This window comes from Arachis duranensis, chromosome 6 (genome assembly GCF_000817695.3).
Source record: "Arachis duranensis cultivar V14167 chromosome 6, aradu.V14167.gnm2.J7QH, whole genome shotgun sequence".
Lineage (NCBI taxonomy): Eukaryota > Viridiplantae > Streptophyta > Magnoliopsida > Fabales > Fabaceae > Arachis > Arachis duranensis.
Window position 1 is genome coordinate 99,431,239 of NC_029777.3, and position 14,436 is coordinate 99,445,674.

Sequence of the window (14,436 nt, forward strand, 5' to 3'; positions counted from 1 at the left end):
GGAGCTTACCTAGAACTGGATGGTTGGGTTTAAATGAGAGGCCCAAACGTTATAGGAAAGTGATCTCCCACTTGCTTTATGTTTGGAAACTGTCGTCCGAGTTGTGTATGTGAAAGAATGGCCGGGGGAGAGGGATAGTGTTCATACCCTGGGTCAAGCTGTCCGACCCAGGATGTTTAGCGACAAGCCGACCGACCTCTTCAGGTCAGACTATCCGACCTCTTCTCAAAGAGTTCGGCCAAATCGTCAAAGGAGCCCAAAGCAGGCCCAAAACGAAGGAACACAGCCCAATCTAAAGGCAGCCAAAGCCAGAAAGATAAAGGCGGTTCCCTTGAAGATAAGATGACCTCACTTAAAGATAAGATAAAGATAAAGATAAGATAACTAACTTATCTTATCCATAGGAGGCCACATCTCACCATTATAAATACACTGGAGCACCCAGGTATAACTCATACTCTGATTCTACTCAATACCTGCTTAATACCCTTGCTAACTTAAGCATCGGAGTCCCTTGCAAGTACCCCCCACCCTCCGGGGACACAGGATCAGCACCACCACCAAGTCCAACAAATCTGACACATCAGTTCCGACCGCCGTACACCTGCCAGACACGTCGGCTCCGACCAACACAGAAGATCTCGTCCGAGATCGACCTACAGTTTCAGGTAACCCTCGGAACAGATAGTATCTGCAAAGACACTCCGATGCCTAAGTTAGCAAGGGATTAAATAGGTTTGAGTATATTGAAACTTAGTTTTACCTGAGTGTGTTAATGTATTTATAGGTGATGAACCAATAACCAGCGTTGAAGTAGTTCCACTTTTGATAGTGGATAACCGTCCCTTTATCTTAGGGTTGTTCAGATATCTCTTCCAGAAGTGGGTGAGAGATTTAAGCAGGCAGTTACTTATTTGAATAAGCGTCATCTGCCAGCTCATGTCGAATCTGACCTCTTCAAGATGTCGGGTGGATCAGTGAAGGCCACACAACCCTCAAGACCTTAATTCAAAGAGGTTACATATCACATACCAACTAAGAATGTATTGATCAAGAGGATTAGGAGAGAAAAGTCTCAAACTAAATTTCATGACTCCTTTCTCAAGTTCATCATGAAATTCAAGTAGATCCAATTTCTCTCTCGATAGTAATTGGATTTATGAAGCACAAAGACTCTCTCTAAAGCAACAATAAAAGAATAATTGAAGATGAAGAATGAAAATAAATCAACCTATTTGAATTGCAATAGAGCTCTCTTTCCCAATGGAAAGAGTTAGTAATTTATAACTAAAATATTTACAAAGTAAGAAAGTGAAAAAGAAGAGAAATGTGGAGAGAGGGTCCGAAGACCACTCCAAAATGTGTTTCCAGCCAAGAGTCCCTCTCTATGATGAATTAAAGCCTATTTATAAGCTAGCCTAAATTACAAATTCAAATGAAATTGAAAACAAATTACAATAAAATAAAAATGAGCTAATTCTAGATGATTCTTGTGGCCTTGATTGGTTGACAATTGTGGCTTGCTTGCTTGATGTTAGAGTGGACTTGGAATGAATTTGATTGAGCAAAAGTGACTTGGTTTGAGTGAGGGCAACGTTAGCGTTGTTAACGCTACCAAAAATTTTGCTCACAAGCTCACGTAGCATTTCCCCTTAGCGCTAACGCTTGTGCACTTGCGCATACGCGTCGCCCACGCTTGCGCGTCGATACTACTTTTAGCACTTGTCACACGTATGCGTTCCCCATGCATGCACGTCATCACTGTTTTTGGCGCTTGTCACGCATACGCTTCGCCCATGCATGCACGTGGCCTTCATCGTTGGCGTGCTTGGCGTAGCGCTAGCGTTAACAGCGCTGGGATCTTTTGTTAAGTGTTTTTGGGGCTTAAAGATGCCTATTGTTTGTGCTCCAATTTCATGCCCACTATAGACTATTATACATTGTTGAAAAACTCTAAATGTCAGATTTCCAACGCAATTGGAAGTACATCAATTGGACCTCTGTAGCTCAATATATGGTCCTTTGAAGAAGACAGGGTAATGTTGTCAAGGGTTGCAGGTGCTTTTGAGGGCAGCGCTCTGCCAGCGCCCAAACTGGTTATTGTTAAAAACGCCAACTTATGAAGCCCAAAATAAATTTTCACCCCATATTATTATATATTGTTGGAAATCTCTGGATGTCTACTTTTCAATTCCTTTAAAAGGGCATCATTTGAAGCTTTACAGCTCGACTGATACCCCATGGAATGTGAAGAGGTCAGCTGGCCTTATTACAAGTTGATACTATGTTCATCTTTGTACTTTCGGGGTAAGTTTTCTCCCTCAGATTTAGTGTCTACCATGTAGTGCCATATATGCTTGGAAAGCTCTAAATTCCTACTTTTCAATACCACTGGAATCACCTCATTTGGAGCTTTGTAGCTCAAGTTATGCTCCCTTAAAATGACAAGGTCAGATTGCCAAGGGTCATAGGCATTGTTGGGATGGCGCTAGTGCTAATGGCGCTGAAGCATGCTTGCCAGTTAGGCCCCTGGCGCTTTTGGAAAGGGCGCTAGCCCCAATAGCGCTTTCACCATTGCTCCTTGCTAGCGCTTGTTTTGTGCTTTTTTGCTTTTTTTCCATCATTTTCTACAAAATAAATTAAATCAAAGAGATGAAAGTAATCTATGATTTAAGCACAAAAACACTTAATAATTAAGCATGATTACTTAAGTTTTAATATGAAAAAGCATAGCAAAACACAACATGATGCCCATGCATCAGTTCTCCTAGATGAGGTGCAAGCACCCTATTCATCAGCCTTTGGTATGTAGTCCCTGCATTTTTTAATCCAAATGGCATGACCACATAGCAATAATTTGCTCCGGGCGTGATGAATAACGTCTTCTCTTGGTCTAGCTTGTACATCGAGATTTGATTATATCCCGAGTAAGCGTCCATAAATGACAAGTATTGATACCCCGAGTTGGAATCTACTAGGGTATCAATATTTGGTAAAGGATATGGGTCCTTAGGGCATGCCTTGTTTAGGTCAGTGTAGTCGACGCACATCTTCCATTTTTCATTCTGTTTCTTGACCAACACCACGTTTGCCAGCCAGGCCGAGTATTTGACTTCTCTAATGAAGCTTGCTTCAAACAGAGCTTGTACTTGCTCTTCGACCACTTGAGCCCATTCAGGTCCTAACTTCTGTCTTCTTTGTTGGATAGGTCGGGATCCTGGATGAACAGCCAATCTATGTGACATAAGCTCAGGATCTATCCCAGGCATGTCGGAAGCTTTCCAGGCGAAGAGATCGAAATTTTCTTGTAGGATCTGTGTCAGCTTCTGCTTCAGATCTTCTGTTAGATTAGCTCCTATGTTGGTATTCTTTCTGACCTCTTGCCTGATCTGTACCTCTTCAGTCTTTCCTCCGGACTATGGTCGTAGCTATTCCTTAACTCAGACTCCTCTGAACTCAATGGTATTGACTTCCTTGCCTTTACCTCTTAGGTTCAGGATTTCATTGTAACATTTTTTCGCCAACTTCTGATCTCCTCTAATAGTGGCAATCTCTTTTGGTGTTGGAAATTTCATACAGAGATGGGGGTAGAAACCACTGCTCCGAGCCAATTTAGGATTGTTCTGCCTATTAGGGCATTGTAGGCAGAAGCTACATCAATGACAATAAAGTCGATGCTTAATGTCTTGGATTTTATTCCCTTTTCAAAAGTTGTGTGTAGGAGAATGAAACCCAGCGGCCTAATGGGAGTGTCCCCTAGTTTGAAGAGAGTGTCTGGGTAAGCTTTTAGTTCTTTTTCGTCCAATCCCAGCTTATCAAACGCTGGTTTGAACAAAATGTCAGCTGAGCTCCCTTGATCTACCAGAGTTCTATATAGATGAGCGTTGACGAGAATCATAGTGATTACTACCAAGTCATCATGCCCGGAAATAATACCCTGTCCGTCCTCCTTGGTTAAAGAGATGGTGGGGAGGTCGGACAATTCGCTCCCGACTTGATAGACTTCCTTTAAATGCCTTTTGTGAGATGATTTGGTCAACCCTCCTCTCGCAAATCCCCCCGATATCATATGGATATGTTGTTCTGGGGTTTGCGGGGGTGGACTTCTTCATCCATGACCTTCATCATCTCTTTTTCTTTTTCCATGATTGTCCGACCTTTCCATGAGATATCTATCTAGCCGGCCTTCTCTGACCAGCTTTTCTATTACATTTTTTAGGTCGTAGCAATCACTAGTAGAGTATCCATACAGTTTATGGTATTCAGAGTATTCATTGCGACTTCCCCCTTTTTGTTCTTAATGGGTCGCGGGGGAGGAAGCTTTTCAGTGTGATAAATTTTCCTGTATACGTCGACTAGGAAAACTCGCAGGGGAGTATAAGAGTGATATCTCCTAGGTCTTTCAGTTCCGACTTCTTCCTTTTTATTGGACTCCTTCTCTTTTTCTTTTGATTGGTGGGGATGCCTTATCCGCCAACTTAATTCTCGTAACCTGGCTTTTTTCTCCATGTTGATGTACCTCTCAACTCGTTCTTGTACATCACTTAAAGAAGTCGGGTGTCTCTTTGAGATGGACTGGGAGAAGGGTCCTACTCGGAGTCCGTTGACTAGGCCCATTATTACTGCTTCAGTAGATAAGTCCTAGATTTCCAAGCACGCTTTATTGAACCTTTCCATGTAGTCTCTCAATAGTTCTCCGACTTCCTGTTTCACTCCTAATAGGTTGGGTGCCTACTTGGCTTTGTCCTTCTGGATTGAGAAGCGCGCGAGAAACATGCGTGAGAGGTCGTCGAAGCTAGTTACCGACCTGGGGGGGAGGATGTCAAACCACTTCATGGCCGCCTTTGTTATAGTTGTCAGAAAAGCCTTACAATGAGTGGCATCTGACGCGTCGGCTAAGTACATCTGACTTTTGAAATTACTGAGATAGTGCTTCAGGTCTGTCGTCCCATCATACAGGTCTATGTTGGGGCTTTTAAAGTTTTTGGGAAATTTAGCCCTCATGATATCCTCAATGAATGGGTTTTCTTCTCCTAACGGGGTATCTTCTCAATCTCTGCGAAAATCCTTATTTCGGAGATTGGATTACAGCCTTGAGAGCTTTTCTTCAAGCTCTCTTCGTCGCTTGATTTCTCTCCTTAAGCTTCGTTCCGCTTCACGCTGTCATTCTGACTCCTATTCTAATTGCTCGAGTTGACCTTGGTGACTATGTAATAATCCCATTAGGTTAGCAGAGTGAGGTTGTTCATCTTTTCCAATAAGCTGATGAACTTCGGAGGAGATCCTTTTTGATCCCTGGGGATTGGAGGGACCTTTGCCATGCTGTCCTTCCGTTCCTTGCAGGGATATTATTGCCCTGTTGTTGTTGACCGCGTCTTGTTGTTCTTGCTCAGACTTCGAAGCGGTGTGTCCGTCTTTGTGCTGGTCGTCCGTCATCATGTGTTGATCTTCCAGGTCCCTGGCAACGGCGCCAATGTTCCGGGGCTTACCTAGAACCGGATGGTTGGATTTAAATGAGAGGTCCAAACGCTATAGGAAAGTGGTCTCCGACTCGCTTTATGTCTAGGAACCACCGTCCGAGTTGTGTATGTGAAAGAATGGAGGAATGATATTTGCAAAGACACTCCGATGCCTAAGTTAGCAAAGGATTAAGCAGATTTTAGTGTATTAGAACTTAATTTTATTTAAATGTGTCAATGTATTTATAGGTGATAAACCAATAACCACCGTTGAAGTAGTTCCCACTTCTGATGGTGGATAACTAACCGTCTTTTTATTTTAGCGTTGTTGAGATATCTCTTCTAAAAATAGGTGAGAGATTTAAGAAGACAGTTATATATAAAAAAATATATTTTAGAAAAACGAATAACAAACAAGTTTTCTTTTTCTTTTCAACGAATTAAACAGAAAACATATTTTATAAATAATTTTTGTATATAAAAAAAAATTAGTGATGCTATATATATGATCAAGTTATATCAAGTTGGTTCAATAATTTGTTAGTATAATAAAAGATCGTTGAAGAAGAAGGAAGAGACGTGTAAAAAGAAAAAAAAGACTTAGTTGAATTTAATTATAAAATATCTTGTTTATTTCTATAACGATAATATATTTTAAATAATACAATATATATATATATATATATATTTTGATCAAGAAAAAAAAGTAAAAATCAAATATATTAAAAACATACGTATTTTTAGACATTAATTATTCAAATTGATAATATTAAGGAGAGAAAAAAAATTAAAATTTATTTTATTTTATATTTATTAATTATAATGAATGTTAAATAAGTTAAGTTTAAGTTATTTTTTGTTTTGGCTTTGGTTTTGTTCTTAACTTAAACACTACAAATTTAAACGAAAATGGTTAGTAATAAAAAAATTAATTAAAAACAGATAAAATTTATTTTATTTAATATTTATTATTTTTTTCTAACTAATTAATAAATTGATCAGCTCGTTTTAAGAGGACTGAAAATAACTGCTTGACTTGGATGGTTTTGAAATGAATTGTTTACCTAGATCAAGTTATAAATCAGAGAGTAAATTTTGAATTATTTTTTCCATCTCAGGTAGTTTTTTTTCCTAACTATACATATTGTGAGATGAGATATATAGTTTCAAAATATAAAAAATAATATGTTATCTCATATTTTATATTATCCTGTATGTTATATATTATATTATTAAGTGATTGATTTTTAATACGTACCTAATACGATTTCTTATTTCACATGACATACAGTTATATGGGATATGACTTATGAGGTGTGATAGTTAGTGCGACTTGCTAATTTAATTATTATTAATTAATTAGAGACTTAGAGTGTAGGTGAGGGTGTGTGGCCTATGCAACCGTCACTTGAGTCTTACTATAAATAGAAACTTGAAGAAAGAACGTGGTTCCATTGCGTGAGAGAGATGGCATCATCAGGTAGATATTATTGGTACATGAACGTGGTTCCATTCTTTGCAATGGTGGCAGTTGAATGCTTCAGCGTTGGTTCCAGCGTTCTATTCAAAGCAGCCACTGAGAAAGGCTTGAGTTACTATGTTTTCATTGCTTATTCATATGCCATCTCCACCTTTATTCTTCTTCTACCTTTTCCCTTCATCTTCTTCGCCACCAGGTACAGGATCATCTATCAACTCTCTTTCATCATTAATATTATTATTGTACGTTTTATGGTTTAGTTTACTCAATGGCGCAGGTCAAGTGGATTGCCCACATTTAAAGCCTCATTGGTCGGTAGGATTTTTCTTCTTGGACTCATTGGGTAACAATATTTAATTTCTTTTTCTTTTTCCCCTCTGCAAATATACATATATATAACATACAATTTATGAACCGAATTAAAAGGTTGGAAAATATTACAACTATATGCCTGTTTTAAAGTTAATGAGTTTGTCTGCAATTTTAAAATTTTAATGTAGTACAGTGTTAGTTATTAGTTCTTTTCAACTGTACCTAACTTTGATAATCTCTTTCAACTTATTTTATTAACAAGAATCTCTTTTAAGTTTTATCAAAACAATATGCTCCTTCTAGTTACAAATAAGGATGTCAAAACCAGTAAAAAATGGAACGCCTTGACTCGATCGATCCAACTAAATAAAAATGCCTAAAATTCTAATTTATCCCGGTTTAATTTATAGAGAATTAGCATATTGACGAGTTAATTTGTCTACTTTTCTTTTAATAAAAATAATTATCTTGTTATAGTTGCTTATTGTTATGGATCTGGTCCACGGATTTCACGTTCGGAATGGTCTCCGAACCCGGTTACCCGGGTCCGAACCACATCACCTTTCTATAAGGTCCGAAACTAACTCACTAGAATTCCTAAACAACATTCAAATTTAAATGTCTCCCTTATCTTAGCCAAATAAGATACGATAAAACACTCACCATCACCTATATAAAGGGGAGCCCTAGACCCCCTCAGGTATGTCATTCACTCTACACACCTCATACCTCTGAGATCCATTTTGACTTGAGTATCGAAATGTCTTGGCAGGTACCACCCCCGGTTGCTCTAGTTGAATACCCCGGCATCCGTCTCGACCCCAAGGTCCCCGATCCATCTCACAACCCATACCAGAGGCCTCCAGTATATTGGTGTTGTCTGTGGGGACCTACAACGTCGTGACGGAATCGCAGACGTTTTCGAGGAACAATCCCCAAGCCACCACAATAACTCCCGAACGAGGAACCCAACTCCCAAACACCGAGAAGCTACACCCCACACCCATGGAAGGATAGCAAGCGCTATTCGCCAGACTACCCCTCCGCAAAACAAAAAAACGGCCCCGCAATCATTGAAACACGGGCACCCGAAAACCTAGGAGGCAAGGCCGCCCAAATAATCCAAGACCTCTACCTCCGAGTACAGGAACTCGAAGGCCGGGTGATTGCCAAGGAAGGACACCACACAGAGAACGGAAGCTACGCCACCACAAGACTAAGATCCCGCCGCGAGACCGGCCGTTACAGGTCACCCGAACGGCGTCACGGAAAAAGGCATGAGCGCAGGGTATCCCTCGACCCGGAACTCCGGCGCGACGTGGATGACGGCTGGCGTCATTGAAAGACCAAAAGCATGAGGAGCGAGCACATGATAATGGGAGCTACTCCCTTCACGAAAAGAATCCTAAAAGCAAAACTTCCTAAGGGTTTCAACAAACCCACGAATATGAAGTATGACGGAACCAAAGACCCCCAAGAATACCTAATGGTCTTCGAGGCCAGGATGAACCTGGAAGGAGCCGCCAATGCGGTCCGATGCAGGGCCTTCCCAATAATCCTAGCCGTGCCTGCGATTAAACGATTTAACGCCATCCCCAACGGGTCCATAACTGGCTTCCACGATATATCGAGAAAATTCATGACCCAATTCACCACCAGAATCACAAAATCCAAACACCCGATCAGCTTGATCGGAGTCACCCAGAGACAGGATGAATCCACGAGAGGATACGGACATAGGACACAAGATTGTTTCGACTTAAAGGACGCACTCGAACAAGCTATATGAGATAGCAAGCTCCCCGACTTTGCCAAGATCATCAAAGAACCAAAATGCACAGAAAAAGAAAGATCACCAGAAAGAGAAGGACGCAACCTAAGAACGCAAAGACAAACCCTAAGGGAAAGCCCAGAGATAGACCTGGTCATAGTCGTGCACATCATCACAGGCAAGGAAACCCTAGGAAAATCAAAATCGGCACTAAAAAAGGATCTCAAGATCTTGGCAGTTAGAAACTAAATCCTAACCATCACCACCAGTAATGCAATAACATTCTACCCCGAGGACTGCCAATACGGCACCTCGGCGGAAGACGCCTCTTTCGTTATCTCGGTAAAGATTGAAACCGGGCTGGTCAGAAGAATACTGGTAGACACGGGAGCAGATTCCAACATCCTCTTCAGAAGAGCCTTCGACAAGCTTGGACTCTGCAATGAAAACCTCCAGAAACACCGCAACGGAGTAACCGGAATCGGGGATGACTTCCTCAAGACAGACAGTTCCATCGTCCTCCCCCTTACCATAGGGACAAGGAACCAAAGGAAGACAATCCTATCCGAGTTCGTGGTTCTCAAAGACTCCACCGCTTACAACGTTATCCTCGGAAGAAAAATAATCAACGACCTCTTTGCCGTCATCTTCACCAAATTCCTACTCTTGAAGTTCACTACAGAAGACGGCTCCATCAGAACAATCCACAAAGACCAGGAAATCGCAGTAGAATGCGACAACACCAGCCTAGCCCTATAGAAGAGATCCCGCGACGCGGACGGCATCTTTTTAGCTGACCTGGATTCCCGACAAGACGGGCAACCTAGACTGGAACCAGAGAGAGACATGGAAAAATTGCAAATAGGGAACATCAAAGAGGAATACACGTTCATCAACAGGAACCTCCCATACAACCTTAAGGAAGATCTCACAGCCTCCTAAAATGGAGCAGAGACTTGTTCGCGTTCACCCCGCCGACATGCTGGGAATAGGCCCCGACTTAATGTCCCATCGACTAGCCGTGGACTCTAAGGCCAAACCTGTGACAAAGAGGAGCCGAAAAATGTCCCCTCATAGAGCCGTCGAATTCAGGAAACAAGTTAAGGCCCTCCTCGAGGCAGGCTTCATCCGAGAACTACCCTATGCGACCTGGCTGACTAACGTCATGTTAGTCAAGAAAGCTAATGGAAAGTGGTGGATGTGCGTCGACTATACGGACTTGAACAGAGCATGTCCAAAAGACGCCTTCCCCCTACCAAACATCTACCAACTGGTAGACACTGCATCCGGTCACCAATATCTCAGCTTCATGGATGCATACTCCGGGTACAACCAGATACCCATGCACTGACCCGACGAGGAGAAAACGGCTTTCATGACCCTCGACGGCACGTACTGTTACATAGTCATGCCCTTCTGCCTAAAAAATTTTGGAGCCACTTACCTAAGGCTCGTCAACAAGATATTCCAAGGCTTGTCTGGGTCCAGGCTGGAAGTCTACATAGATAACATGCTCCCCAAGACCAAATTCGGCTAGCACCTCATCGACGACCTTGAGCTCGCAATGAACACTTTGAGGAAGCACCGAATGCGCCTTAACCCGACAAAATGCGCCTTCGGAATGGAAGCAGAAAAATTCCTCGAGTTCATGATCACGCAACGCGGGGTAGAGGCAAACCCCAAGAAATGTAGAGCCATCCTTGAAATGGCAAGTCCAAAAAACCTGAAAGACATCCAGAACTGACCGGCCGACTAACCGCCCTATCCCGATTTTTCAGCGCGTCGGCCCAGAAGGCAATCCCTTTCTTCAAACTTATGAAGAAAGGGATTCCCTTCAAGTGGGAAGCAGAATACAAAGAGGCATTCCAACACTTCAAGAAAGTCCTAGCGGAACCCACCATTTTTGCTAAAACCCAAACGGGAGAGACCCTCTACCTATACCTATTTATAATAGAAGAAGCACTTACGGCAGCACTTGTCCGAGAAGACGAGAATAAGGCATAGCGGCCTATCTACGTCATAAGCAAAGTACTCTAAGATATGGAGTCACGCTACTCTCGCCTCGAGAAACTCGCCTTCACACTCCTCACAGCCTCCCACATCTTCGACAATACTTCCAGGCTCGCCCCATTACGGTCCGAACCGACCAAGCGGTCAGGCAAGTCCTACAAAAGCCCGAGCTAGCGGAGAGAATGCTAGCATGGTCCGTAGAACTGTCCCAATTCCAAATAAAGTTCAAATCTCGTAACGTGATTAAAGCACAGTCCCTGGTAGACTTCATCGCCGAGATGACTCCGGGAAACTCCGCCATCGAAACTTGGAAGCTGCATGTAGACGGCTCATCTAACACCACTTCCGGTGGAGTTGGGGTGATACTCGAAAACCAAAACGGGATTGTGATCGAACAATTCGTTCGGTACGAGTTCTGATCTCCAACAACCAGGTAGAGTACGAGGCTCTCTTGGCTGGATTGACACTAGCCAAAGAGGTCGGTGCAAAGATCTTGGAGGTGTGCAGCGACTCCCACGTAGTCAACTTCCAAATCAACGGAGACTACCAAACACGAGACCCCTGCTTCAACAATACCTAACCAAAGTAAAAGGGCTAACTGAAGAATTCAATCATGTAACCGTCCAACACGTCCCCAGGGAATGAAACGCAAGGGCAGACCTACTCTCAAAGTTGGCTAGAACCAAGCCAGGACAAGGAAATCGGTCGCTGATACAGGAAGTTGTCAAAACACCCTCTGTATCAACCACGACCAACACCAGCCTTCCGATCACCGACCATGACTCATGGACCTCCGCTATCCTATAATACCTCCTTAACGGAGTATTACCCGAAGACCTTAAAGAAAGAAAACGGATAAAAAGGGAAGCCGCCAACTACACCATAGTGGCGGGACAACTGTACAAATGCGGATTCATGCAACCCCTGCTCAAGTGCATCAAGCCCGGGGACATGGAATACATCCTTCGCGAAATCCACGAAAGCTGCTGCGACCACCATATCAGAGGCAAAGCCCTGGCTCAGAAGATTATCCGAGTTGGATGCTTCTGGCCCTCGGTTATCAGGGACGCCATACAGTTGGTCAAGAGTTGCAACAAATGCCAGATACATTCTGACTTCCAACAAGTTGTCCCACACCAGCTCATCACCATCACGACAGACCGGCCATTCGGAACATGGGACATCGACCTCATTGGCCTCTTTCCAACGGCCCCCGGATAACTCCGATACCTCATTGTTGCAATCGACTACTACACCAAATGGATCGAGGCCAAATCCCTGGCCTCCATCACGGCAACGCAGTGCCAAAAGTTTGTCTAGAGACACATAATAACCAGATTCGGGATTCCCGAGATCGTGATCTCAGACAATGGAATCCAGTTTGCCGACAAGAAGTTCCGGAAATTCCTGGAAGGGCTAGCCATAAACCAGCGCTTCATCTCGGTAGAACACCCCCAGACAAACGGGCAAGTGGAATAAGCAAACAAGATAATAGTCAACCCTGGAGAGGACGAGTTCGTACTGGCTCTCAACCTCGCCACCCCCCATAAACAGCCCCCTGATCATGGAGCCGCTGAAGATCTGCCTCTGACATCCGAGACGGTGTACCCCAAACATCATTGGTCACCCAGGAATAAAGGGAGGGAACGCCTCCGACTAGAATCACCGGAGCACCCATACCCTCAGTCCTCCGCTGAGCCATACCTAAAACAGAGATGAGCACCACAATCAGCCCAAACCGCGCGACAAAAAACTGTGGAGAAAATGAAACAAATGCCACTACCTACTGTCAACTACAAAGTGGTGCTCATCCCCTCAAAAGGAAAAACCCACCACCCTATTCGAAACACAACACTAAAGAACAAAACAGACGGCCACAGTCCTAACACATGCAAGCCAAGGAAAATAATAGAGAGAACACCAACCTAATAAATTGAGCGTAAGTGTGGAAAGCACCGAAGCAGGAAACAACAAACGAAGAGCAACGGACGGAGGATGCAGGATGTGAAGCAATATACCACAAGGAGGAGAAGAAAGGAAGAGCATAGGGCAAGCAAAAATAAAGGAACCAGGAAATAAAACAAGCGAAGGAAGAAAAGCAATAATCGAAACGGTTTCGAAAAGTAAAAAGACAAAATTGTCACCCAAATTAAACAAGACACGCAGGACAAAACTGGGAAGGCAGCCCAAGCGCCCCCTCGCAATAAACGCTCTCTCTAAAAACGCAACTGACAGCACGCATTGGGATACGAAATGGGCATAGGAAGGCAGAAAGTTCACATCAACCGCAATACAGACTACAAGGCTGACGAACTCTACCAACCGGCCCATTCTAGGACCCGATGCGCCGCCCCTCTGCAATAGGTAGGCCCGTTGAGGAAATCCCCAATAACCTTACCTCCTGCTCTGACAAACCGAGGAAGGCCATGAACGGCCAAAACCGTATCCTCCAGCGATGAAGACCGACCTTGTTCCCTCTCCCGCTGCGGGGGCACTGTTACGATCCGGCCCACAGATTCCACGCCCAGAATGGCCTCCGAACCCGGTTACCTGGGTTCGAACCACATCACCTTTCTAGAAGGACCAAAACTGACCCACTAGAGCTCCTAACCAACATTTAAATTTAAACGTCTCCCTTATCTTAGCAAAATAAGATAAGATAAGATACTCACTATCACCTGGGGATCCCTAGGCCCCTTCAGGTATGTCATTCACTCTACATACCTCATATTTCTGAGATTCATTCTGACTTGAGCATCGGAGTGTCTTTACAGGTACTACCCTCGTTGCTCCAGTTGAATACTCCGACATCCACCTCGACCTAAAGGTCCCCGATCCATCTCACAACCCGTACCGGAGGCGTCCAATACACTCATATACATTAAGGAAACAACTAAAAACATTTTGAGTTTAAATAAATTTAAGTGAATGCATAGATTTATTTTTATTAATTATCCTATTCTTGCAGGAGTATTTATTTCTTCCTTATGCTGTCACCTTTAATTCATTATTTAATATGGTTATTATTAGTTGGATAAATTTAATTAGTATTCTCTAACGAATAGTGCTAGAAAGCTAACATTATAATAGTTAATTTCATTCAATATTATATTAAGTTGCCAAATAAATTTAATATAAAATCTATTAAAAGTATAATTTTGTTGAGTTTGAATTTAAAATATTTTTTAATTAAATTTTATGAATTCTTATTTTTATGATGTTCACTCTTTTTATGATAAATATTAATTGAAATAATAATATTAACTTTCTCAGGCCTTTTTTTCATTAATTGTTTTAAAATGATAATTATTTGAAGGATTTTTTAAAATAAAATAAAAAATCTATTATTTTTCCAAACAAATAAATCTATTATTATTTTTTGAAATCTATTTTTTTTTTGGTTT

The 14,436-nt window shown here is 42.5% G+C and overlaps 1 protein-coding gene across 3 annotated transcripts in view; it reads left to right on the forward strand.

Moving 5' to 3' along the window:
• The first annotated feature begins 6,914 nt into the window (after positions 1 to 6,914).
• LOC107495038 (WAT1-related protein At4g15540) overlaps positions 6,915 to 14,436 on the forward strand; it is a 12,977-nt gene continuing 5,455 nt past the window's right edge. For all 3 annotated transcript variants that reach the window (XM_016116090.3, XM_016116089.3, XM_021125222.2), the window contains exons 1-2: positions 6,915 to 7,135; positions 7,217 to 7,282. In XM_016116090.3, coding sequence (XP_015971576.1) covers positions 6,927 to 7,135; positions 7,217 to 7,282 — 275 coding nt within the window. In that variant the 5' untranslated portion in view covers positions 6,915 to 6,926. The remainder of the gene's footprint in view (positions 7,136 to 7,216; positions 7,283 to 14,436) is intronic.